Here is a 24,027-nt window from a genome sequence, read left to right on the forward strand (position 1 = left end):
AATACATGACCTGATCTCAACGTTTTCCCTGCTTTTATCCAGTCATTACACACCACAAATCCTACTCCCCTTGCACTCCTCTCCCGGCTATTGTACAATATCACTTCAGAATTCTACCAAGTTCAGTTGCTGAGACAAGGACGTTAGCCTCTTGATCTGGAGCTGGAGCAAGCGGAGTTTCTCTGCACATCAAGTGTTACAGGGGGGTAGCGGGACTTGGCAAACGCTCACTGATCTGTCTGTCCTTCGGGTTCTCTATCAAGCTCATGATGGTGTCGTACGCATAACTTCTGTGCCTCTCAGCTTCCGCTACGTTGCTGGAGAACTTCATGTCCAGGACCTCGTGCCCGAGATCGATAAGGAGGTTGTCGCCATCCTCGTCCTGTGCCAGCAAGCGTAAGGGAGCGGGAGCATTGAGGGTAAGAGCTCACAAACTGATCTCTCAGCTCCATCGGTGTCATCTGTGTGAAAACTCTGATCGCCGTGCCATCAGAGGCATGATAGGACGCCCTGCTCGGGTTGATATCGTTTGGCACACTCCAATCCTGTCAGCTCACCATCATGGAAGCGGAATCCTTGGGATAATCCAGTTGCTCACCTTAGACGATCTGTTCGAGACGAAATCAATGACCACCGTTGAGCTGTGATCACCTTGCTCCAGCTCCACGGCCAGAGACTGGGCCCCGGCTTCCATGCAAGAGAGGAGGACGACGTGAATGGTGGACAGAACTTCAGGGATCTTGCTCTCCGCTGGCACTTCGAAGTGGATCTTTGCTGTCTCGTGCTCCTCGTCGATGTCCGTCAAGAAGGAGAAGTCTACCTGGTCCTTGTCCTTGAGCAGCCTCCCAGCCTCGCGATTCAGTTCCATTACAAACTCCCTCTCCTCCTCTTGGGTGGGGATGGCCCCAATGGCCTTGAGCATAAGCTGCAACACCTTGCTCCCCTCGCTCGATCTCACGTACGAGAATGACCATCGCGCGTCCAAGTCCTCCAGTGAGATCGACTGGCCTGGGATGTTCTCGTTGGAAGCAACTCTGACTGCACACCTGGGATCTACGACAGAAAGCTTCATAGAGGCCTGTACTGGCGACACTGCTAGTACCGCAGATTTGTCCCTGTCAAGCAGCTCGATGGACAGCAAGGTTGCTCCAGCTTCCATGCAGGATTCGAGTACAAGTCGGATCGTTGCCAACACACGGGGAACCTCGTCGTTCTCCTTCAGCTCAAATCGCATCTTGGCCGTGCTCGTCTCCTTGTCGATATCCACGAGGTATGAGAACTGCAGGGCCTGAGACGCCACGTCCTCGCTGAGCGAGGCCTTGACAACCTCGTTCACTTCGTCCTCGAGGTCTGGGGAGACAGCTGCTGCATCTAGAGCCTGAATGAGCAGCCGGAGTCTATGGGAGACTCGCTCGGGGTCACCCACAAACGACAGAACCTCTTCCTCAATGAACTTGAGATCATCTTCGGGATACAAGTTCAGATGAGCGACAAGCACGCTCTTCTTCTGTTCTGCCGCCAGGCTTCTGACACCTGCACGGCTGCTCCCTTGAAGAACTTCGATCTGTGCTGCTTGCTTCGGTCTGGCAGGGTCGATCAACCAGATGTTGAGGGGAGTGTCGGAATCCGCTGCCGCTGTCATGATGGACTTGATAACTCCCACAGTCCACCAGACCTCATGCTCCTCACTGTCGAGGACGCGAACTGTGAACTGGTCTGTAGCTGTCTCATGGCTTGAATTTTGAATGCAGAACTTTGCTGCATCCATGATTTCCTGTTTATGATCTTCACTGCTCGGCTGCCAGGAAAGATTGTTAGTCTTTCAACCTTGGGGTAAGATCCTGTCTTGCCTGCTTTGCTATTCTGTCCACCTGCGCCAGCACACTGTTCATCTCTCTGGCTAGTTCAGGACTTGCTGGCAAAGAACCCACGCACTGGAGGGCCAACCTTATCCTGTGGTTGCCCGCACCTGGTTGCTCCTTCATCAGTTCCATGGCAGACATGAGGTCCTGTCTTGATGAGGCCCAATATTCGAGCCTTGATCTGCTTAAGTATCTTCTCTGCAAACAAGAAGCCATCGTCAGGTTGTAGATGTGTAGGGTAAGAGTGCAGTACCTCATCTCAGTCACTAGCCATGGTTTCGCAACTCCGTCTCCTTCCTCCGTCTCCTCATGGAGGATTGTCTTCCTTGAAGAGGAGCTAGTTGAGTCCTCCTCCTACTACTCCTGCTCCTCCTGCTCCCTTCAAACCGTTGGATCGCATCGGCCCCGGTCCCTACTACCCACCACCCCTTCCATGACGACCACCCCTATTTCCCCCCTTCCACCTACAGACTCCGAGGCAATACAAGGATTTAGCGCACTCGAGAACAAAGATCTCCTCTCATTCATTATTAGGAAGTTCTTTGCTGTTTCTGGCGTGCGACCGAGCGAGAAAGGTTGATCGTCGATAGATCAATGTTGGGATGGAATACGACTATCTTAGACGATGTGGGATGAACACTGATTTCAAATGCTTCATGTACACATCAACAGAGGGTCTGAATAAGTTCGGAAATCGGTACATCGTGGATGATATCACAAGGATAACCAACGATACCATCCATCCCGCCATACGGAGTCCCGAAGCTTTCAGACACCATTGGGAGATCCCTACAGCACGTCCTCGTCGAATCCAAGATCCATGTATCGATTTAGCCAATCTTGATCGATGTGTAGCACCACATCTCCCATGTTCTCCCCGTAGTTCCGAGGTGTCGGAGGTGAGGCGAAGAAATCTTCGATCGAGCTGACGGCATGACCAATGCTAGACGGCTCTTGCATCAATGCTTGACAGCTGGTCTCGTGTAAAGAAGTAGAACTGACTGATGTGTTGGGTTGCACGAGTTGCGTAGTTGCCTCTTTGCTACGAACCTTCTTCCTCTTGTAAGGCCATCGCCCAAGCCCTAGTGCCTTGCAGGCGTTCTTGAAAGCTGACAGCGAGATGCCCTGCGAGGAAGGCGCGTCAAACACCTCAGCAGTCAATGCAGGAGACGACTTACCAGTTGACGAGCTGCTTCTGGTTGAGGCAAGTGAGTCAAGGACTGTAAGACGTCGGCGGTGATTCTACAGAAGGAGATACGATGACCGGTGCATGACGCGAGGGGAGGCTTTCGAGGATAAACGATTCTGATCGCCTGATCGCTGCTGCTTGCCGTGGGAGTAGGGCGAGAGCGAGAAGTCATCTACCCAGCTGTCAGCTTAGCGAAGATGATTCAGGATGAACTTTCTGCGCGGAGGGAGTCGTTTCCAGTCGCTAGGGATGCCCAGAAATACGAACCTTTCGCTTCCGCCCTCTTGTTGCGCCTGCGAACTTGTTAGGTTGTAAAGTTCTATTTTCGTCTGTCGCCTGATTTGGTTACTTGTGCCGTAAGGTTGATTCTCAGTGCCAGTGTGACTCGGAACGCCGGCCGGTGATCCGATCCGGGCCTGCACCGGTCTGATCGGAATAGTTTCGGCGAAACGCGGCTGCGCTGTACATTTCCCGAAGACTGGGTGTGTTCAATAAAGTTGGCGTAAACTTCGAAATCCTGTAACAACGGTGGCCACTCTTCGAAAAAGATCATTTTCACAGCGAGGGCTCAGGATGATGGATCTAGGTTACACAGTCCGTTGTGATACTCCAAGAGTACCCCTTATCCACCAGTTGCGTCCCCCACTCGAGTTGTCAGACTCCTAAACCGACGGTTCCCATTAGCGTTTACAGGTGTGGGTAAGACTTCTTGAAGGCAGTGGGGGGGAGGAAGCGGGAGGGGAGGATTTTCATGTGACGTGGGGTGGGGTGGATCATTTTCTGTTGCTATAAAGTAACATGATGGGGTGGGGTGGATCATTTTCTGTTGCTATAAAGTAACATGATAAAAGATAGTTCAAATTTACCCAAATCTGCCTGTTTTCACCTTCATGCATGACAATCGGATATCGAATCGAGACATTTCAGTGAAATCTCCCAGTATCTCTGGCAATACGAGTCGCAGGCACATGTGACCGGATTCGAAACGACTCTAAAACAAAACGCTTCGCATCGTCGGAATGAGTCGCCGCGGCCTCCGCGCCCCCCGCCCCCTTTGATTCCCCCCTGACCTTCTCCCCCCCATTTTCACCACAGATGGTCTACTTCCCTGACAAGCACGCAACCTCTGCCTACGTATCCATGCACATTCCTGACCTCGAGTTTCCCCCCTCTCCACTCTCTTGCTCCTCCTCCTTCTCCTCCTCCTGCTCCTCCTGCTCCTGCTCCTCCCTGTCTGCTCCCTCCTCGTTGGGTTCTCCTCCATCCCACATGTCGCATCATCAGACCATAAGGATCGTCTATCCTCGCAAACCCTCCTCCAATGGCTGCAATCAAACCCTACCCTTCCGCCGCATCACAGCAGAGCTCATTCAATCCCTCACACACCTCAGTCAAGGGGAAGCAGCTCGCCACCTGGTAGGGCACTACCTCTGCTGTACCTTCTGCGCCTACTAACTTTCTCTTCTCTACAGGGGATTTCGATCTCAGCCCTCAAGAACGCCTGCAAGGCACTTGGAGTCGGCCGATGGCCGTACACCAGGAGGAAGACGCGGAGCAGGCAAGCGGCGAGTCCAGTCATGGATGAGGTCATGGACTGTGCTTGCGATATAGATCCGGAATGGCTCCGACGATACATGGACCTGGGGATGGACGAGGACGTGATCTAGAGAAGCACAGAAGTAGCTGTTTCTGAACGCGCATTCATCTGTAGAGTAGCATATCCGTGTTTTCTTGCACACATTATGAGTAGAATGGTACCAGGCAGGCTGATGCAATATTGGTCATCAGCAGATTTCCGCTGGTCAAGTCCACCAAGTCTCTTGATTTTAAGAGATTCTGTTGTATCATGTTCTACAGGTTTTAATGAAGCAAGCTTGCAAGCTAGTCCTCCTTTTCGTCTTTCTCAATATTCTCTCCCTCGGCATTCTCATCCTCGTCGTCCCGCTTGTTCTCGTCGATGCCTTTCTGCTCCTCCAGCTCCATGTGCGAGTCATCCTGAACATCTTCCGCCTCCTCGTTGTCGCACTGTTCCCCTTGAGCCTGCTTGGCAGCAGCGCAAGGGTCATTGTGCGCCCCTCTGTCATCCAAAGTGTCTCTCGAGTCAACCGGAAGCTCAGGTCGGTCAGCTGTGTCTGCCTCCTCTTGCCCCTCCTCCGCCATGCTCACGTCGTTGGACTCCTCGACGTGGTTTGTCTCCTGGTTCGACAGCGTATCGTTGATCGACGACAAGGTGGACTTAGCATCATCCAGGCTCGAAGTCTGCGAGTCTCCAAGCAGGAACTTGGAGCTGACGCTGTTGGTCTCCATGTGATGCTGCGCCCTGGCGTGATGCGGCTTTGCCCTCTCGATGATGATCGGCACCACGTCAGCGGGAAGGTCAGTGTAGGCATCGAGGCCCTCGAACCCCCGATGGATGACAGCCTCCGCCTTGTCATTCTTCAGTTTTCGCTCGAAGACTTCGTGATTGTCTCTCGTCCCCTCGTAGGTGCTTGTTTGATTGTTGTTGACAGGCCCCTTAGGGATCTTCTCCAGCTTGCTCTTGAGGTTGTACGTGCGCTTGTACTTCACCTCTAGCTTCTTGTACGCATCCTTGAACGACTTGGACGTTTTCTGCAGGTAGTAGTACTTGATACAGTCCCGCGTCGTCTTGTTCGGCAGGTAGTGCGAAAGCTTGTAAAAGTTCTTCTTTAGCCCCTCCCTGTCTGGCCGACCGGCGAAGTCGGCGAGCTTCTCCAAGAAGATTTGCTTCTCTTCGTCTGTCCATGTATTGATGAAAGCTCGATTGTACTCCTCCGAGAAAGAGTCAACAGACATGAGATTCGTGCTGTGAGATGTGAGGGGGAGGAGGAGGAGAAGGAGGAGGAGGAGGAGGAGGAGGAAGCTTCAGCGAACATTGAAATCTTCAAAGGGCAAGAAACCTTTTGAAGACGTAGGCCTGCCGTTCTTCGGGGGTAACGAGCATGGGGGGGATGATAGCAAGGCCCTTCTGCCTCTTCTGCTCCTGCTCCATTGCTCCCAAGAGCTCCTGGAACTCCGCCTCACTCCTCACCTGCTCTCACGAGTGACTTAGACATATCTCGACTTCTCCCGATCCTTCTACCGTGTCTCGCGATCTTGTCTTGCGCTGGGGCATCTCCTCTTCCTCCTGCTCCGCGGGGTACATGATCGCGTGCAGCTCTTTGCTCTGCTTCTTCACCTGCCGCGCCAATCACAGATCATCGCTAGCAGGCGCAAGTTACCTTGGGTAGATGATTCCGCTTCAGCCAATCCTTCTGGTAGATCCTGTATCTCACTGCAAGCTCCAGCTCGATCCGTTTCTTCGTTCGGAGCTGCATAGCGACGTCACCCTGACTTGGAGGGTCCGAGCTGACATGATCGACTCGCCTGACTTCGGATGAATCGTTCGATGTACGGCTTCACGACTTTGTGCCTGTTGACGATGATGTGAGCGGAGAGGGAGCAGTAGGAGGTTCAGAGTGCAGAGGAGATAGTGTCAACGCAGTCATCACCTTTCAAGTGTGTGGGCGAAGCCCGGTGCGTCTTGAACTCTTCTGTATATCGGCTGCACTCGGAGTATGAGGGTCGGCAAAATCAAAGATGCAAGACAACATTTGTCGAGATTTCAGGATCGTAGTTGACGTACAAAGACGTCGCAACTTCTTCTTTCATCTTGTCTGCCTCCACTCGATTCACCTGATAAAAAGTTTGATCAACTTCCTTTCGTACCCCAACCCGGACAGGCAGTGACCTGATAGATCCTTGCCACATGAGCGTCTAGTTTTTGTTCTTTCGCGTAGATTTGAGTTTCACCCGTGATTGACTCAGCCTGCGGAGAACAACATAAGATCAAAACAAGAGCCGTCGGCCAGGGAACAACGACGATTCAACACCTGTAGCGATTCTATCTCCGTCTCAGCCTTTGCAATCTCGTCGTCGATGACTTGTATCTGAGAAGGGAGCGAGATATCAGCCCTCACCCTGGTGTTTCTGAGACCTTACCTTCCCGAGAATCTCGTCTTTGCTCAGAGTCAAGAATGGGCCCTGTGCTTGCTCTTCCAAGTCGTTGGGCTCTGACACCTCCGTGCTCTCGTTCTCGGGCAAGACTTGATGTGAATCGGACTCGTCTTCGGCTGGAGCCTTCGACGGCTCCTCCTGAGAGACAGAGATCAGCACCATCGCAGCGACTTCAGACTTCAAAGTCTCACAGCCAGAGGCACGACTGGGCAGCTTTCATCCTCTTGGCCCTCCATATCATCCGAGTCGGAGAGCGCCTCGAGCTTCAGGCCAGGGATAAGACTCTCAGTCTTGACAGGCTGTTTCAGAGGAGAAGCCTGCTCAACAGGCTTCTCCTCCGATCCCTCTGGGGCCTTGACCGAGTTCCTCTCGCAATCTTGCCCGTCGTCATGGCAGCAGTTGGAAGCCAATTGCTGGACATCCCCCGCGTCCTTATGCTCCTCTACATGCTCTTGTTCTTCTTTGGCGTGATCTTCAGCCTTGACGTTCACATCGCCGCCATCATCTCTTTGAGCGTCCAGGTCATTGTTCCTCGTCTCATCCTTCCCAACCTTGCGATCGTTGACCTCTGCCAATTCTCCAGTCATAAAAACATGGCAGGCATGCCGTCGTCAAGAAACCTTGTTCTGCCTTGGGAGGTTGTCTCCTCCGCTCATTGCCATGAGAGGGAGGGTCTGAAGGAGCAACAGCAACATCAATGCATGTCATCATTCCTTTCTCAGCACTTACCATTGAACTCCGTCTTCTTCTCCGTCGCTCTCTGCCACAACAAGTCAGGGAGACGATCAAAAAAATTTTGATGCCCACCAGTCCGAATCCGAATTTCAGTCGAGGCTTTTTAATGGCAGGCGAGGCTTCGGGGTGCTCGCTGTGCCAAAACAAGCAGGCAAGGCAAGGTAATATGTCAGCCGTAATGCTATCATGAGAGCTTCAAACTCACTCCGCATGGCTGCCAGGCCCTTCAGCTCCGGCGCCTGCAGCCTCGTCCATGAAGGTCTTGGCAGCAGCTAGAAACGATGGAAGAATTAGACCTCGATCTCTCAGCACGGTCGTTCTAGGTCGTTCCTTCCTGATCTCATCCCACATGGATCCTACCATCTTCGTTTTCCTTCAGCACTTTCCTCATCGACCGCTCTTCCTCACCGTGTCTCTCACCATCACAAAGTACCAAGTACAAAGATGAACTACTTGTTCCTGCGTTCGGGCTTCTGGAGCTTCTAATTTCCTCCCTCGCACGAATTCTATCGCATCGCTACATGTCTTTCCCTCCCCTCTTCCTCGATCTCCCGCGTCTCCACCATCACCTTCCCTCACATCCACTACCGCCATGTTTCTATTTCCGCATCTCTCATCCTGCATGGATCTCCTTCCTTCCTCTCCCTCCTCCTCCCTGTCCTCCCCTCTTCCTCCCTCCGCGCGAGTGCAATGCAGTTCCAGTGGAAACGATAACGTAACGGCCATAACGTTTCAACGGTCAGCCCCGGGGTGACTCATGATGGACGCACTGCTCAGTGTGCGGCGCCGCCCGGCGGCCGGCCCGGCCCGGGGCCGCGGGCCCGCCGCGGGCCGTCACAAGCCTTCGTTGCCGCACTGCCGGCCGTGCCAGTACGAACTGACTCAGGCTCGGTCCCGGCGGTGCCCGCCAAAACAATTGAACCGTTGAAGTCTGATTACAAACTGACTCACGGTTTACGGTAGTACGACCGCCGGGCGGGGCGGCCGTTAAATCGTCTCGGAGCCTCGGAGGGCCGACAGTCACGTTGAGTACCATTGTCGGAGCACCTCGTATAAGACTACAGGGCAAGCGCAAGCCACGTTCATCGAGTTCTGCCGAGTGAAGGGTCAGTGCGAGGGCACAACTTGCCAGGCCACTGGCGTTGCGCTTCCCAACCTTGAACCCGTACATGGGGATTTCTATGAGTTGGTTACACTCCTGCAAGACCTGCAGATAGACCAACCAGGGCAGTGAGTTGGTAAACCTGTGAAATCAGTGAGAGACAGACCTCGGGAGAGATCCCCAGCAACTCGTTGCCAACGATCAGGGCGCAGGGCTTCGAGAAGTTGACCAGCGTGTAGGCTCGGCTCTGTGAAGTAGTCTCCAGGGCGTACACGGAGTAGTTGCGGGATAGGAGCTTCCTGACTGCATTGAGAGTGCTGTCCTCGTGCTCTACCTCCACGTAATCTGCCGATCTCAGGGCAGTCTTGAGGACCTTACCATTCGGAGGGTGCGGGGTGATCCCGCAGGCAACGACCTGAGCCCACAGTCAGCCCGAAGGACAAGTTGGTCACGGGCTGCAACCTTTTCCACCCCTGCCGTCTCTGCCGTTCTTATGATGCTTCCAACGTTGTGTGCCGATCGGAGGTTGTCTAGGACGAGCACGACGGGGTGAATGACTGTGCATGAGTTCACCTTCTCTGCCTTCGCCTCATCCCCCGTGCGCAGGAACTCGGCCAGACGAGCTGGACGCGTCAGGATCAGGATCTCTAGACGAGGTCCACAAGAGATACTCATCGTTGCATGCCACCAGCGGGAAAGTGGGAGGGGAGAGGAGGAGAAAGGAAAGTGGAGGCAGGGAGGGGAGGGAGGGGAGGGAGGGGAGGGAGGACCCTTATAGGGTAGATCGAGGAGTGGAGAGGTGAAGGAGGAGGGCAATCGTTTGTACAAGCTGACGGACTGACCTCGGTGCCCTCGATCCAAGAACAGAATCTGTGAAGCATATCGTTTGACAGCCTCGAGAAAAGATGTCATTCAACAGCATCCATCAAGATGCACTTGGTTACATTCTCGAAGGGTTCAAGGGGCGAGTGAGTTTGGATCCCTTCCCGTGGGTTGACGAATGACCAGTAGGCCTGGAAAGCTTTCAGAGTGATCCTTGCTCATGAGCCATGGCTGCCTTGCGAGCGGGAGAACCGTCAAAGGTCTTGGAGAAGAGTAGCTCGGAAATATTCACCCCCAAGTCCTGATCCCTTCAGTGTTAACTGGGATTGAGCAAGAGTTGATCAGGAAAGTCCAGAAAGACCTTCAGTTTCTCGTCTAGAGCGACCTGGCGCCGGGAGCTCTCGTTGCTCGGGACTCGCGGGTTTCCTATCTTCAATCAAGGATGTCACATGGCTGCGGCAGCAGCATCAATCCCACAGTGTGCATGGCCCGTCGTGAAGGCAGGGTGCAGTTCAACTCGAACCCGATGTCTACCCAAGAAGAGTCTGCAACAGAGAAGCAGGGCAGCCATCTCAGGACCACTTTGCTCACCGCCGCTGACAAGGATCTCAGCAGGAGCCGTGCACGTTCCCAGCTCCCATGGCTCTGAGCTGCCCCCCGGCCCTCGTAGACTTGTTGGCCCAGGTGGAGCGAGACTACAAGTTTCACGTCTCCTTGTTTGGGCTCGGCAGGAGGACACAGGTGACCTCTGAACGTGACATCCAACGTGCTCCCTTGCTCTAGGGAGCCGTTATCAAGTAGCAGTGAGAGGGGTTGGGCGAGGTCTTTGGGTATTGTAGTTCGCATCCTCAGAGGTTGCCTGTACCTTGTCACTGTATCAATCAGCATGCAGCATGCGGCACCTCGACTCAACATTCAGCGTGCAGCAATCTGGTGACATGGCCATGCAGAACAGGATAATGACGTACTTCGACCAATTGCTGGGCTGAGCCATCTCCCGATGGAACTTCAAGGAATGATCAAACTATCGTCATCCATGTCGCACATTGACGAATAAGGTGACGAAGAGGTAAGATGGTTGACATCCATGCAGATGGGCGTGTGTATGTATCTACCCGCATGTCTCATCAGTCAAGTCATGAGCAATGATGCTCGCAGCGTTCAAGTCACGGCGGGCAGCTCGAACTAAGGTCTCTCCGACCTCCCCTCCCTTCCTCCCTCCCTCCCTTTCACTTGCACTCTCCTGTCCTCCTGCTCCCCCTCTCCTGCCATCGTCTTCCTCCCTCCCTCCCTTTCACTTGCACTCTCCTGTCCTCCTGCTCCCCCTCTCCTGCCATCGTCTTCCTCCCTCCCTCCCTTTCACTTGCACTCTCCTGTCCTCCTGCTCCCCCTCTCCTGCCATCGTCTTCCTCCCTCTCCTCCCTGCCCGTTGCCTTACAAGCATCCGCATGGACTGCTCGCACTCCTGACTAGTCGCATCCATATTTCCAGCATGCAAAACGGGTAGCACCAGGACATACAGATAGCATACATCCAGGTAGGGTATCAACATCTTTGCTACCGGTAGTTTTTCTGGGAGAAATGTGGGTATAAGGACACAAACAGGTACCCTGGGTAGGTACATCTACCTAGTTACCTATTTTTCGGTCATTTGAGGGGGTGGTATTAACTACCCTACCCTCGAGAATCTTCATCTACTCCGAATTGTTTGGAGTACCCCCTCTTCCGAGCATGCTAGTAGGGGTATTCAAAACACATCATCTACCAGGACCGGTTCAGATAGACCTCTGCCATGCGCGCGCCCCCTGCCCCTAAGTACTAGGCAAACCTTCCTCCTCTCCCTCCGCTCCCTCCGCTCCCTCCGCTCCCTCCGCTCCCTCCGCTCCCTCCGCTCCCTCCGCTCCCTCCGCTCCCTCCGCTCCCTCTCCTCCTGCTCTCCTCACCTCTCCCTTCTCATTCCCTCCTCCCTCTCCTCCTGCTCTCCTCACCTCTCCCTTCTCATTCCCTCCTGTACCTAGCTCTCGCACTCACTTCCTCCATCATCAACCTGTGTCACTTCCTTCAGTTGTTCAAAACATTTTGACAACTCTTGGCCAACTCTCCCTAACTCCTCGTTCTCGCTGTTGTCCTGCCTTCCGGCCTATCAACAGGCATCACCAGTTTCCATATTGATTGTGGAATGTCTGAACTGCAACATGAACCACACAATGATAGGGAAGAATTGTGGACACATACAGATCCGCCAGAGCTAGAGCAGGAGGAGCCGGTGGCAAAGAAGTTGAGGTTGAGTGAGGATTCAAGAGATGATGCAGAGGGCTCGAAGGAGGCGAAGGAGGAGGAAGAAGACATTTTTAGCGCGAGTGGGTCAGAAGACTCCATTGACCTAGAGAACTGTCAAAGTTTGGGTGAACTGAAGGCGCTTTGCATGCAAAAGTTTCAAACTTCGCAGCAGTTACTGGATTACATCCACAGGAAAGGAGGCAAGCACCTGTTACAGATGCTCCCGTTCCTCATGAGCAGACCTCGCCTGAAGCTTCCAGGCATCAATACGCTAGATGATGTCTGCCGCCTGTTCAAGAGCAGCAACAACATTCTTGTCTTGACTGGTGCAGGAGTCAGCGTCAGCGCAGGCATTCCTGACTTCCGCAGCTCGACCGGCATTTATGCTCGCCTCCACAGAGAGTTCGGTATGCCGCGGCCTTCGTGCATGTTCGATCGGAACTACTTTGATGCCAACCCGAAGCCGTTCTTCAACTTCGCGCATGAGCTCTGGCCCGGCAACTTCCAGCCGACGCCGTGCCATCATTTCATTGCGATGCTGGAGCAGAAGCACAAGTTGCTTCGAAACTACTCGCAGAATATCGACACGTTGGAGCAGAAAGCGAACATCAGGAGAGTGATCAACTGCCATGGCTCCTTTGCAACTGCCACGTGCGTGTCTTGCGGCCACCGGGTGGAGGGCAAGGACATTGAGCTCGATATTCTCAGAAAGCGCGTGGCAAAGTGCCCGGTGTGTTATGGGGACGACCAGAAGTCTGACTTGGGGGCGAGCGAAGCTGGAACCGAGCTTGATGCCAAGCTGAGCGAAGAATCGTGCGCTAGCGCCGCTTCCATGTCGCCTTCCTTCGGTGTGTTGAAGCCGGACATCGTCTTCTTCGGGGAGGCGCTTCCTAACCACTTCTTCTCGAGCCTGAGGGAGGACCTGAGGCTGGTGGACCTCGTCGTGGTGATCGGCACCTCGCTGCGCGTCGCTCCTGTCTCGGAGATCTTAGGAGAGGTGGAGGCGTCGGTCCCTGCTATCTTGATCAATCGTGAGGTTGTTGGAGCCCCGAACCAGTTCGACGTCGAGCTGCTGGGGGACTGCGATGCCGTAGTTGGAGAGCTTTGCTGCATGTTGGGATGGGACGATGGCAAGGTTCCTGTGTCAAGCTCGACGTTGAAGTCTGCAGAGGATGTGACAGAGGGAAAGACTGGAGAGTATGGAGAAAGACTGATCAGCAGGGCGGTCGAGGAGGGGCATGTAGTGTTCCAGCAGCCGTCGACGTATTTCTTTAAGGGGTTCTCGACGGATGCTGGAGGTCAAGTGGAGGAGGACGATGGGAGTGAGTTCGACCCAGGAAGCGACAGCGACGACAGTGTGTCTTACCCCGAGAGGGCCTCCAGCCACTCGACTGTCGCCAAGTCCTCGACAGATGCAGGGAGAATGTAGATTATCGCCATGGCCATTGTGAGATTGTTCAACTGAATTAGATGATTCTGATGAAATGAAGGAAATGGAAGCAAACTTGGTTTGATTTCAACCTTACAACAGACATTATGAACATCTACACTTCCACCCCCTCCCCGGACCCTGACCTACCCCTCCTCTTCCTCCTCCTCCTCCTCCACCTCCTCCTCCTCACACTTGTCTCCTCTCTAGGGGAAACATCCTCCAAGGAATCGTCAGTTCAGGATTTTCATCCGCAGAAGTTCGCGGGTCTCGGCAGCCAGGCAGATTTTTTCTCCCGAGCAGGCAATGGCGGCGATCGAGTTGGGCGCCTTGAAGAAGGCGCAAGGGACCATGGCAGCGCTGGCATCGGTTGGGACGTGATACACCAGCAGCGAGCCCAGCTGGCTGGCGAGCACGAACTTGTCCGTCGAGATGACGTGCTGTGCTTTGGAGTCCCAGCGGAGGAGGCAGGAGGAAGAAGCTACATCCCACATCATCAGCATCCCGTCTTGACTGCAGCTAAGCAGCGTCCCCGGTCGGGGGAACCGCAAGTGGTCCACCGAGCTCTCGTGCCCCACCAGGTCAGATCCTGCTGGCGATCCCTCCAGGAAGTGCCAGAGCTTTATCCGCCCGTCCTGCCCTCCGCTCGCCAGCACGTTCGGGCTCGACGGGCTGCAGGCCAGGGAGGCGACTCCGCTGTCATGCCCCCTGAGCGTCCTCCTCAGCTCCCCCCTGCTGATGTCCCACACCCTCACCGTGCTGTCGGCGCTGCCGCTTGCCAGCACCCCAGGGTCGCTGGGGTGGAAGAGGACGCAGCAGACGGCTCCCTGGTGCCCCTGCAAGGGAGGGAGCAGCATGGCTCGCTTGTCGAGGTCCCAGAGTCGAACCGTCATGTCTGAGCTACAGCTGGCCAGCATGCTGGGCTTGTGAGGGCTGAAGCTCACGTCCAGGACATAGTCAGCGTGTCCTCCCAGCCCGGCGCTGCTGGGCTCGCCGGTTTCAAAGTTCCAGACTTGGATGGTAGTGTCGGAGCTGCACGTCGCCAACCTCCTGGGCTCCTCGTGACTGAAGGCAATCTTGAAAATTTTTCCTGTGTGCGCCTCCTCATCCTCCTCCTGCGGCTGATCCCGTTCCACCACCCAGATCTTGACGGCATGATCGCTCGACCCGGACACAAGTATCCTGCCGTCCCCGTTGAAGCAGAGCGAGTTGATCCTCTTCTCGTGCCCCCGGAACACAGCATGCACAGCCCCGTCTCGCCTTCTCCACAGCCGAATCGTCTTGTCCTCGCTGCCACTCGCAAGAAACTCTCCGTCCCTGGTCCACGCAACCGCGTGGATCTCCCGTGCATGCCCTTTCAGCACGAGCCGATCCTCGCCAGTCTGAATCTCCCACACCCGCACTGTCCTGTCCTCACCAGCGCTTGCCAGCTCGTCCGAGGACGAGGGGTTGAAGCTTACAGCGCGCACCCAGTCAGCATGCTTGGTGTAGGCGAGGAGCTCGCGGTTGGTGGTCAGGCTCCAGATCCTCACGGTCTCGTCGTAGCTGGAGGATGCGACCAGCTGCTCGTCGTTGGGATGAAACTGCAGGCAGGTGATGCCCCCCTCGTGCCCCCGCAGCGACGCTTTCAGCTCCCCCGTCCTAGCATAGCACACAAAGATGGACTCCTCGCTCCCTCCCAGCTCTCCTCCAGCTACAGCGATGTAGGAGGCTTGCGGGGAGAAGGTGACTGTGTTGAGGATGGTGGCGAAGGAGCGAGGAGCTGCGAACTCTTCCCAGGTCTTCACGTTCCACATGCACATCCTCTGATCCCACCCAACACTAGCAAGCATGTCGCTGCTGGGGCTGTAGCAGACGGACGAGACCTGCTCAAAGTGGCCTCGGAGGACGGAGCGGACCTCGCCTGTCTTCGTGCTGCAGACAACGACGGTGCCGTCGGCACTGGAGCAGGCGATCTGCTTGCCCGAGGGGGAGATGGCGACGGACACGACGGAGCTCTGGTGCTCTTGTATGGTGAGGACGCAGGGATGGGAGACCAGAGGCTTGTTCAGCCAGTCGATGAGCATCGAGTCGAAGTTGCTGCGGAACAGCTCGCTGTTGCGGAAAGCGCGGAGGACGGAAGACCGGTCCGGCTCCTGGAAAGCAAGCTGAAAGGAGGGGTTCGGGCACAGGGGAGCCCTCCAGAGCTCGAGGTTCCTGCCTATGAAGCCCTTCACCTCGTGCAGCGCGACCACCGAGTCCGGGAAGACCTTGAGAGCAAGCGAGCACTCTCGCAGGAGCTCCACAATCCCCTCCTCGAGCTTCGCCGTCAGGTACTCCAGTGAGCAAAGCTCGGCGACCCCGCGCTGCTCGTCTCGACACGCGATGAGGTGAGGGACGAGGACGTGGAGCCTGCGGCGGTTCAGCACTCTCTCCGATGCAGGAGCAGCGATGCTCCCGTGCAAGACGATGGGCTGAGCAGGGACCAGCCGGTCACCTGCCTGCTCGTTCCTCTGCTGGAGCAGCTCACGCAGCTTACCCGTGTAAGGTTTCATCCTCCTGCTCCATGTGCCATCGAAGAAATCTGCTAGCTCGCTGTGCCGTTGGATCCTCTCCTTGTAGCCCATCGCGCTGCCGAAGAGCCAGCTCTCAATCGCCTCCTCTACCTTGCTATGCCTCCAGCACAAGCTCGCGTCCCTCCTCCCATCCGAGTAGCGGTAGAGGAGAGGACGAGCGTCATGCAGGAGTGACTTGACAAGGAAAGGGGGGAGGATGCGCATGGAAGGGACGGACCAGAAGTACGCCTCAGCCAGCACGTCGTCCTGGAGGCAGAGCAGATGGAACAGTTCTTGCTCGTGGAGGAAGTGAGCGCTGGAGAGGGTGAAGTAGCAGAAGGTTGCCCTGACTAGCTCGACCCCATGCTTCGCCTGGAGAGCATCGACTTGGTCGATGATGAGACCGTTGAGCGAGGGGTTGATAGAGGAGAGGACACCCACGGAGGAAGGCCACTCCTGGACCAGCGAGGCCACGAGCGAGAGCCAGAGGGTCGAGCACGCTTCCTCCCTGCGAGCCACCGCCTGAGAGATCTCTGACCACTGGTCGTTGGTGATCCTCCTCCTGCTCTTCAACAGTAGCTGATTCACAAAAGCCTTCACATCCTTCACGCACATCAGCGTCAGGTCCTTCGGCCTTCCCGCATGATTCATCTGCTCCTGCCCCTGGCCATCGCCGTCGGCGAGCGTGAGGACGATGCGGACATGGGGAGGGAGTGCAGCGGTCGGGAGCCAGTCGAGGTAGGACTTGGAGTAGCTCTCCTCCAGTTCGTCCACCCCGTCGATGAACAAGATGAGCGGGAGATGCGAGCTGGGCCACTCGCTCACTGCTCGACGGAAGTAGGAGACAATGTCGCGCAGGGGCAGCACAGAGATGTCCCCGTCCTCCTCCTCCTTCCCGTACGCCCTCCGTAGCTGTTCACAGATGCTCCGCAACAGCCCGACCCTCGTCTTCGAACGCTTTGACGCCCCAACGATGCGGACGAGAACACAACCCTTCTCCTGCTCCCACATCACATCCTTCACCAGCTTGCACATTAAGCTTGTCTTGCCGGACCCCGCGCGGCCAAGGACGTGCATGCTGCTGCGAGACTCGTCACGGAGGTAGAGGCGGACGTTTTCCATCACCGCCTCTGCCTCTTGGGAAGAGCAGAACTTTTCCGCCTCCTTCATGGCAAACTCCACGTGGCTTTTCACCTCCACCTCCACATCGTCGCAGTTCGCAGCTCTCATCTTAGCGCTCTCTTGCACAGCAATGCTCACATGCCGACACAGGTCGTCACACATCCTCGCTAGGTAACTCGCGTGCTCCTCATTGTGCTGAGGGTTCAGGCCGCAAGTCTTGTCGAAGGTTTGCACAAGGTAGTCAAACTTGATTGCAGTGGGGGGCAGAGAGTTCAAAAAGTTTCTGAGAAGCTCCTGAGCTTCTTCGTCCACCACCCCTCCCTCCTTCACGTCGACAAACTTCTCGTATGCAGGATCAGAGACCTTTGCTGCCTCCAGCCCCAGCAGGTTGCGATGGAAGACCAGCTGTGAAAATTTTCCGCTGAAAGAGGATTGCAGAGCACGCGACTGGGCGAACTCACGTTCCACCATCCCAATCATCATCGACTTGAGCTCGTCGTCTTGAAGATCTTCTCCGTTCTTGGCAACTTCCATCTTCCATAACTTGTTCGCTGCCTGCATGAGAGCCGTTCTGATCTTGTCGTACTTCTTCCTCCAATCTTCATCCAGCTTTGTCATCTGCAGGACATACTCTTGCCCCTCCGTTGCTTTCTCATCCGCTCCTACCCCCTGCGAGCTCAGCTGATTTGCGTCCAGCGAGAAGAATTCTTTGACAAGCTTCCTATCACCCGAGTCGTCCACAAGCTTGACCAGCTCCTCAAACCTTTGCTTTCCTATCCTTGCAGGGAACGACACTAGACCGTACTTGCGTCCCACGAAGAAGAGGTGAAACAGATGAGAAACGTTGGCGTGAGAAGACTTTACCTCACCCATCACCATCTCCTCATACGTGTGTATGTTTCTGAAGTCGATGTCCATCCCTAGGCGCAGGTCCAACACAACCAGCCCAACATCGTTAATGACACAGAGCTCTTGCCAGAACGGCACGACGTCCTTCATCACTATCTCCCTCTCCCACTCGCAGTCCTCGGTCGCTGAGATCAGAACTTTGACAATGAGTCTCCGGTTGTAAGCAGCTACATCCCCCTGGAAGTCCTTCAGGCAGCCTCGGAGGAGTAAGTTCAAGTTCCTGTCCTCCTGCTCCTTCACATCGTCTGGGGTCACAACAAGCAACATCGACCCCCACTCGGTTCTGCTGCTCCGAGGAACTTCAAACCCCCTGATGCCGTCAAGACGTGTACCAGATGTTTCCTTCGTCGCCTTGTCTACCATCTCAAGGATTTTCTCTCGCTCAGCTGCGATCTGGCTTCCGAAACCAAGATCGCGTTCATCAAACATGGACAACGAGCGATATCTAGAGTACTGTTTCCTTTTCTCCTCCCCCGTCTTCTTCTTTCCCTTGCCGAACAGAAGGCTTGACCCAGACCCTCCCCCGACAAGCTTACAGGATGCAAACAGAGTCGAGCTCTCTCGGAGACCGGCTTCCTGCAAGCTTAAATTGTCCTCGAGCTCGTGCCCAGCGTAAGTGAGTCTTAGTCTGACGCTTGGGCATATCCTCTTCCTCAGATCGCTGACTGACTCATGAGCATCTGCGTGAGCTACACATGTTCCTCCTGCTCCAACCACAAACAGTTGCATCCTGTGGAGGAAAGCACTTCCTTGTAGATACGTTCTCCGCGCGTCTTTCTTTGACAATTTTACCCAGGAGCTTGTCAGGCCCGATGCCACCTTTCGATCATTTGGCAGGAGCTAACCCCGACATTCAGGTCACGTTCAGGGTATGAGCTGGAAGATCACCTTTGAAAATGTGTCAGCCGAAAGCAGTTCTTCCGCCTCCTCTACCTCCCCGTCTACTACACTCAGCTGTCCAACGGAGCTTATCCTATCAACCCCTCAATGTTCTGGCTACATTTCAGCGTCTCGGACGCTTCCATCGGTCGTTTAGCTCGTTAGAGTGTCAGAATTGAGCTGGGTTTCTCCCACCTCCTCCCCTTGGTCCCTTCAAACCTACTTGCCGCCTAAAGATCCCAGGATCGTCAAAAGGATACACACACCCTTTGCTGCTCATCGAACGTCTTCACAAGCTCCATAGCGGCATGGTGCCACTACCAATGTCTCCTCCCTCCTTTCCCCTACGATCCTCTCCCATGCTACTTCCTTCCTCCCTTCCCTTCCTCGCCTCGCTCCTTCGTGCGCCTGTCTGGCATTCTGTACTCCTCCAACTGCCCGCCAATAACTAAAACTTTGCTACTGGTGATCGGATAGAGGGAGGTCACGTCCCCACATAAACCGGTGTTGCTCCTACTAATTCAGTGGGGAAAGAGGGGTGGGGTGGTTAGGATTTGCAGGAGGTCGTGGTTCGCAAGGTGATGGATGAAACGCAACGATCGTGATCAGAAAACACAAGAACATCCAAACGACATGTTGATGTTGACTTGATCTTCGATGTATTCATATCGATTCAACATTCCATTGAAGCAAGGGTTTCCCAATCATGATGTTTGATGAGGAAAATCCACTTTTTTAGAATGCACGTACGCTGTGCCAAGGATCGGTGTTCACTTGCCATGCAACAGGTCCGAGCGTGAAATGTACAACTTCCTGTTGAGCAGCCAGTATAATCCTCGAGTACCATATGCGTCCTCTCACACACAACCTATCAGCCATCTTTGATCGAATGCTTTCTCGAGGGCAGATGGAGGAGAGCTTCTTTATTCTTGCAAGTAAAAAGTTTCCGATACAGTCTCACTTATGCCGCCATGTGAAAGGCAAAACGCCTTGAGCCTGCACGAAGACCTGAGGGTGATGCGGATGGGCGAGGCTCCTGCTTGTTCGTAATTGCTGAGGCTCAGCTCCCGATCGTCGGTGCAGTAGTAGATGACGGTGTTGGGAGTGGCCGAAGCAAGGACCACGTGCATGTGATCCGTCTGGAAGGAGCCCCCGGGAGGAGCTATCACTGGGGATGACGGCGATTCGTCTGGGAGGGAAACGTCATGAAGGTGTGAGTGCAGGAGGATGCAAACCTTGCGAGATCTTCTTCTGGAGTTCACGCAGCTGCCGCCTCATATCGTTCATCTCATCATGATCCGAAGGGATGGGGCATCGCTCCAGGTTTTCTTCGCTCTGTTCAAGCCACCTCTCAAGCTTCTGAGGATCTGGGAAGCTGAACCTCAGCTTTGAAAGAATCCTCTGCAGGGTCCCTAGCGACAGGCCGGTCCCATCGTTGAGCTCTTGTATGATGACCTTGACCTCGTCGATCGATCTGGATGGCGGGCCATCGAGCACTGATAGCAGCGAGTAAATATGTAAAGGTGATCTTTCTCTGTCAATCCGTTCCAGCAGCATGCAGAGGTCAGTTGCATTCAGTCGCTCTTTCCTCAGGATGCAGTCCATGATTTGACAGAACTCGATCACTCTACAAGAAGCATCATCAATTATTGATCATTCCAAAAATGCACTCACTGAATGTCAGTGCTCTCTTTCAACGTTGTCATCAACGTCACGTATTCCTCCTCGCTCAGCACTTGCTTGACCGGCTGTTTCTGTTGCTGAGGTCAAACCATCGATGACGAATTCAGCTTTCTCAATCACCTTGTCCTGGGATGCCAATTCCATCTGTTTGTATTTCAAGCCTTCAATCTCGTTGTCTTTCATCTTGATCCGCTGTTTCAAATCTCTGCCATCACGATTGGTCATTTCCAGATTAAAGTCCTCATAGACCGATCTCGTTACCTGATCTCATTATCTTGGTCGCCGATGGTCATTTCATTCTGACGCAATGTTTCTTTCGCTGCATTCTTCTCTTCCTAATGTGGAATTTTGTAAAGAACATTCCAGATATCTTGATCGTTACCAAAAGTTGGTAGTAATCGGTTTTTGGGATCATGGTTTTGATCATGTCCTTTGTGATTTTTAGCTTCTCTGCCAGACTTGTGTTCCTACTTTGCTGAACTTGTAAATCATTACAGAAATCTTCAACCTGTCGAGTTAGATTTGTTATATCCTCGGCCTGGTCAAAGGACATCTCATTATGCCAGACATTGACGTAATGCTTGTTATCACCATTTCAACAACTGCATCCTTGGTACAGTCTTGAAATCCCAAACATGTTTGTCACTCAAGATACAAACGGAGCGAGAGGTCACCTTCCAAATTTTCAACCTGACAAACAACAGTCACAGAGCTTCAGCAATATCAAGACTTACCCTTCTTCTCATAAGAATGATTTCATCCATGCATCTAGACAACTGCGAGTCAAGATCTTGGATGACATGCTGCAAACTTTCTAGACGTCCTTGATTATACAAGTTTTTCATCCTGACAATTGTTGGGCTCGATGTATCGCTGAAAGCAAACGAGGCTGCGATGATGTCCTCGACGTCAAGATGATTCTGGAGAATTGCAATGTCCAATATTTTGTTGATGTCGTCTGCGATTGAAAGACTTCAGAAAGGAAATCTCATAAACCTCGAATTAGGGAATACCTCCTGTGACTTTGGTTGTTTGTAGTTTCTCGAGCAATCCTTGCGGCTTCACTGTCGCAACTTTCTCCAAGTAAGTCGCCAGTTTGAATGCGTCTGTACTCTGGTGATTCTTTGTTATCTGTACGTCAAAACTTCAAAATTCTGCGATCATGATACAAAACCTTACCATTTCTGCATTAGCAACCATCGACTTCTTGATTTCTTGAATCTCCAAGTTTTTTTGATCCAGCATGCCATCCTTTGCTTCCATTTTTCCCTACCCATCTGTTGGAATGGAGATAGTATGAATCGTATTTTACCTTCCAAGAGGAGATTTCTTGCTTCAGAAGCAAGTTTTCCTCCCTAACATTGGACAGCTCCCTACGCAGATCCTCGAAATGTGACTTGATTGATTCGGAACCTCTCTTTCCCATTTCCATTTTTGTTTCAAGGCTATTCAATTTGTCCTTCGCAAAGAAAAACATTAATTGGCCAAGAAAAATATTATTCATGTGCCATGGAAAAACTACTTGGATGGTGATACATACCTTGGACGAGTCATGCTCCTGTCTAATCGCTTCAAGCCAGTTCCTCATCTGATGCTTCTCGTCTTGTATTACTCGAATCATCTCGATCAAACTCGCAACTGTCGCATCGACATTGACTTGGAGAGAAGAAAACTCTTGAAGAGTTTGTGCTGTCACACGAGGATCAGGCCGAACTAAGTTGGAATGGCACTAGTTTTCTGCAAACCTCGATCTTCCAGCGAAGAAAGCTCCAGATTTTGGACATTATGTAAGATTATCTCCAGACAGGGCAATAGGTGCTGGTAATCATCTTGGCGTAAGACATCTTTGATTTCTTTGACCATATTGAAGATCTCTTCAATCTTGTCCACGCGATTCTGAGATGTCCTCACCAGCGTTGCTTTTCTACATGATACAATCATTCGAGCGAGAATGTGAATAACAAAAAACTACTTGACAATGCCGTTTCGCTTCAGAGAGATGATGCTTTTGGATCCGATGGCACCATTCCCCATCATGTTTTGAAGAATGTTATTCTCGTCTACCTGCAAATATTTTCAAACTAGAGGTAGAAAGAGTTCCAATCTATACTGGACGATTATCAACTGCTGTGATTTCATCTCCAAATAGGATCTCTCCTTTCTCAAAGGCCCATGATCCTGGCAGCACACACTTGACCTGTGTTGGCTTACAGTCTTGGGTCTCTAGTCCAATGCGAACTCCAAAGGTCGAAGCATCATCCTTCTGGGGAGATTTGTATAACGTGCTGATCCCCTCGAAGACCACCTGATTCAGTCTTTCTAGCTCTTCAATCATCACTGTTTCTTTCTGAACCATACAGAAAGTGTCCATCTTTGCTTGAATCGAGCCCGCGTCGAAGGACTGAAGCATCGGAGATTTCGGCGAGCTCCATGACATCGATTCATAAGGTGACCGAGGGGTACCGCTCATGCTGAGTACTGTTACACCCGAATCTAGCAAGCAAACGAGTCAGTGTCCTGTAATCATTGGGGAATTGACATCTACGCGGGAATATCCTGAATCATCACTCAACCAGACAATTAAATCGTCCATTGTACTTTTTCTCTCTTCCGATGGCATGACGGTGCATTCCCATTCTTACATGCCTCTTGATCACACCAGCAGTTTACACTGCATTCTTAAATCTCAACCGTCCATGGTCACACCGATCACCCTCATTATGTCGCACCACATCCAGGTTCCCTTGCATCTCTTCCCTCTGCCTCTCCTCTTTGGTCTCATGCGAATACCCAGCTGCTCGTTCCTCTTGTCTATCAACTGTATTCTGATCCCTCTTCTGCCACGTTTATTCCTCTCCTCCTGAGAGTCCTCAGCGGCTGCTGATCTAATCATAGAGCTCGCTGGCATGTTCCATTTCGTCGGCACTACTATCGGAGGTACCGTGGATTATCCCTGTACCCTCCTCAATATTATGAAATGTAGGGGTACTCTCCGGTCCATTGGGGGTCTTTTCCGACTACTAGCTACAGAGAAGCTACAAAGGGGTCGAGGTAGGTCCATGGTCCCCCCGGGGCCGGCCGCCGCCGGGGCCCCCGGCGGCCGGGCCCGGCTGGCGGAGTCAGTCCGACCACGTGACTACTAACAGACAGATCGGGGGGCACTGCAGCGGCCGCGCCCGGGACTGCCAGGGGACTCAGGCCGCTCGAGTCGGCCGCCTACTAGCGGTTTGATTGAACAGTGGTCACTGTCATGCCGGACGCCGCCGGCCGGGCGTCCGACTCCGGCGATCCGACATCGCCGACCCGGACCCGGGCCACTGGCAAACATCTCATGATCCAATGCCTTAGCGCCGCCACTGGCACGGTCCAATCATTATCGGAGTCTTTCTAGTGATGTCAAGGAAGAACTGGAGGTTCAAATATCAGGCCGCTGCGGTGGCCCGGGGGCACTTGAAGTCACTGTGGCA

General features: G+C 53.6%; 10 protein-coding genes across 10 annotated transcripts; 1 reads left to right on the forward strand and 9 right to left on the reverse strand.

Annotated features, from left to right (window-relative positions):
* Positions 1-17: 17 nt before the first annotated feature.
* On the reverse strand, positions 18-1,768 carry GUITHDRAFT_162902 (hypothetical protein; the record flags this gene model as incomplete). The annotated part of the gene is made up of 4 exons (XM_005833616.1): positions 18-182; positions 232-382; positions 432-545; positions 599-1,768. The coding sequence occupies 4 exons, from the start codon at positions 1,766-1,768 to the stop codon at positions 106-108; spliced, it is 1,512 nt and encodes a 503-aa protein (XP_005833673.1). The 3' UTR covers positions 18-105.
* Positions 1,769-2,651: 883 nt separating this feature from the next.
* GUITHDRAFT_107475 (hypothetical protein) lies at positions 2,652-3,223 on the reverse strand (the record flags this gene model as incomplete). The annotated part of the gene is made up of 2 exons (XM_005833617.1): positions 2,652-2,987; positions 3,041-3,223. The coding sequence occupies 2 exons, from the start codon at positions 3,221-3,223 to the stop codon at positions 2,652-2,654; spliced, it is 519 nt and encodes a 172-aa protein (XP_005833674.1).
* A 1,673-nt stretch (positions 3,224-4,896) lies between these two features.
* Positions 4,897-5,540, reverse strand: GUITHDRAFT_152294 (hypothetical protein). The gene has a single exon (XM_005833618.1). The coding sequence runs from the start codon at positions 5,356-5,358 to the stop codon at positions 4,933-4,935; it is 426 nt and encodes a 141-aa protein (XP_005833675.1). The 5' UTR covers positions 5,359-5,540; the 3' UTR covers positions 4,897-4,932.
* A 51-nt stretch (positions 5,541-5,591) lies between these two features.
* GUITHDRAFT_152295 (hypothetical protein) lies at positions 5,592-6,735 on the reverse strand (the record flags this gene model as incomplete). The annotated part of the gene is made up of 7 exons (XM_005833619.1): positions 6,661-6,735; positions 6,561-6,613; positions 6,436-6,481; positions 6,291-6,380; positions 6,152-6,247; positions 5,970-6,100; positions 5,592-5,875 (listed from the first exon to the last, which is right to left on the reverse strand). Coding segments are annotated over exons 1-7 (730 nt in total), but the record flags the coding sequence as incomplete, so codon positions are not given.
* Positions 6,736-8,820: 2,085 nt separating this feature from the next.
* GUITHDRAFT_86637 (hypothetical protein) lies at positions 8,821-10,837 on the reverse strand (the record flags this gene model as incomplete). The annotated part of the gene is made up of 10 exons (XM_005833620.1): positions 10,627-10,837; positions 10,202-10,583; positions 10,086-10,154; positions 9,960-10,025; positions 9,847-9,915; positions 9,745-9,796; positions 9,365-9,525; positions 9,069-9,317; positions 8,957-9,007; positions 8,821-8,892 (listed from the first exon to the last, which is right to left on the reverse strand). The coding sequence occupies exons 1-10, from the start codon at positions 10,716-10,718 to the stop codon at positions 8,821-8,823; spliced, it is 1,263 nt and encodes a 420-aa protein (XP_005833677.1). The 5' UTR covers positions 10,719-10,837.
* Positions 10,838-12,248: 1,411 nt separating this feature from the next.
* On the forward strand, positions 12,249-13,130 carry GUITHDRAFT_40776 (hypothetical protein; the record flags this gene model as incomplete). The annotated part of the gene is made up of 1 exon (XM_005833621.1): positions 12,249-13,130. A coding segment is annotated over one exon (882 nt), but the record flags the coding sequence as incomplete, so codon positions are not given.
* A 785-nt stretch (positions 13,131-13,915) lies between these two features.
* Positions 13,916-15,454, reverse strand: GUITHDRAFT_58966 (hypothetical protein; the record flags this gene model as incomplete). Its single annotated transcript, XM_005833622.1, has 1 exon — positions 13,916-15,454. A coding segment is annotated over one exon (1,539 nt), but the record flags the coding sequence as incomplete, so codon positions are not given.
* Positions 15,455-16,672: 1,218 nt separating this feature from the next.
* On the reverse strand, positions 16,673-17,439 carry GUITHDRAFT_152297 (hypothetical protein; the record flags this gene model as incomplete). The annotated part of the gene is made up of 1 exon (XM_005833623.1): positions 16,673-17,439. A coding segment is annotated over exon 1 (349 nt), but the record flags the coding sequence as incomplete, so codon positions are not given.
* Positions 17,440-17,684: 245 nt separating this feature from the next.
* Positions 17,685-18,449, reverse strand: GUITHDRAFT_152298 (hypothetical protein; the record flags this gene model as incomplete). Its single annotated transcript, XM_005833624.1, has 1 exon — positions 17,685-18,449. A coding segment is annotated over exon 1 (676 nt), but the record flags the coding sequence as incomplete, so codon positions are not given.
* A 1,198-nt stretch (positions 18,450-19,647) lies between these two features.
* On the reverse strand, positions 19,648-23,030 carry GUITHDRAFT_138069 (hypothetical protein; the record flags this gene model as incomplete). The annotated part of the gene is made up of 16 exons (XM_005833625.1): positions 19,648-19,690; positions 19,886-20,066; positions 20,113-20,504; positions 20,552-20,631; positions 20,681-20,765; positions 20,822-20,895; positions 20,943-21,040; positions 21,235-21,250; positions 21,295-21,518; positions 21,574-21,691; positions 21,740-21,829; positions 21,873-22,019; positions 22,101-22,249; positions 22,306-22,484; positions 22,533-22,624; positions 22,758-23,030. The coding sequence occupies 16 exons, from the start codon at positions 23,028-23,030 to the stop codon at positions 19,648-19,650; spliced, it is 2,241 nt and encodes a 746-aa protein (XP_005833682.1).
* Positions 23,031-24,027: the final 997 nt, after the last annotated feature.

This window comes from Guillardia theta, assembly GCF_000315625.1.
Source record: "Guillardia theta CCMP2712 unplaced genomic scaffold GUITHscaffold_29, whole genome shotgun sequence".
In the NCBI taxonomy this organism is placed as follows: Eukaryota; class Cryptophyceae; order Pyrenomonadales; family Geminigeraceae; genus Guillardia; species Guillardia theta.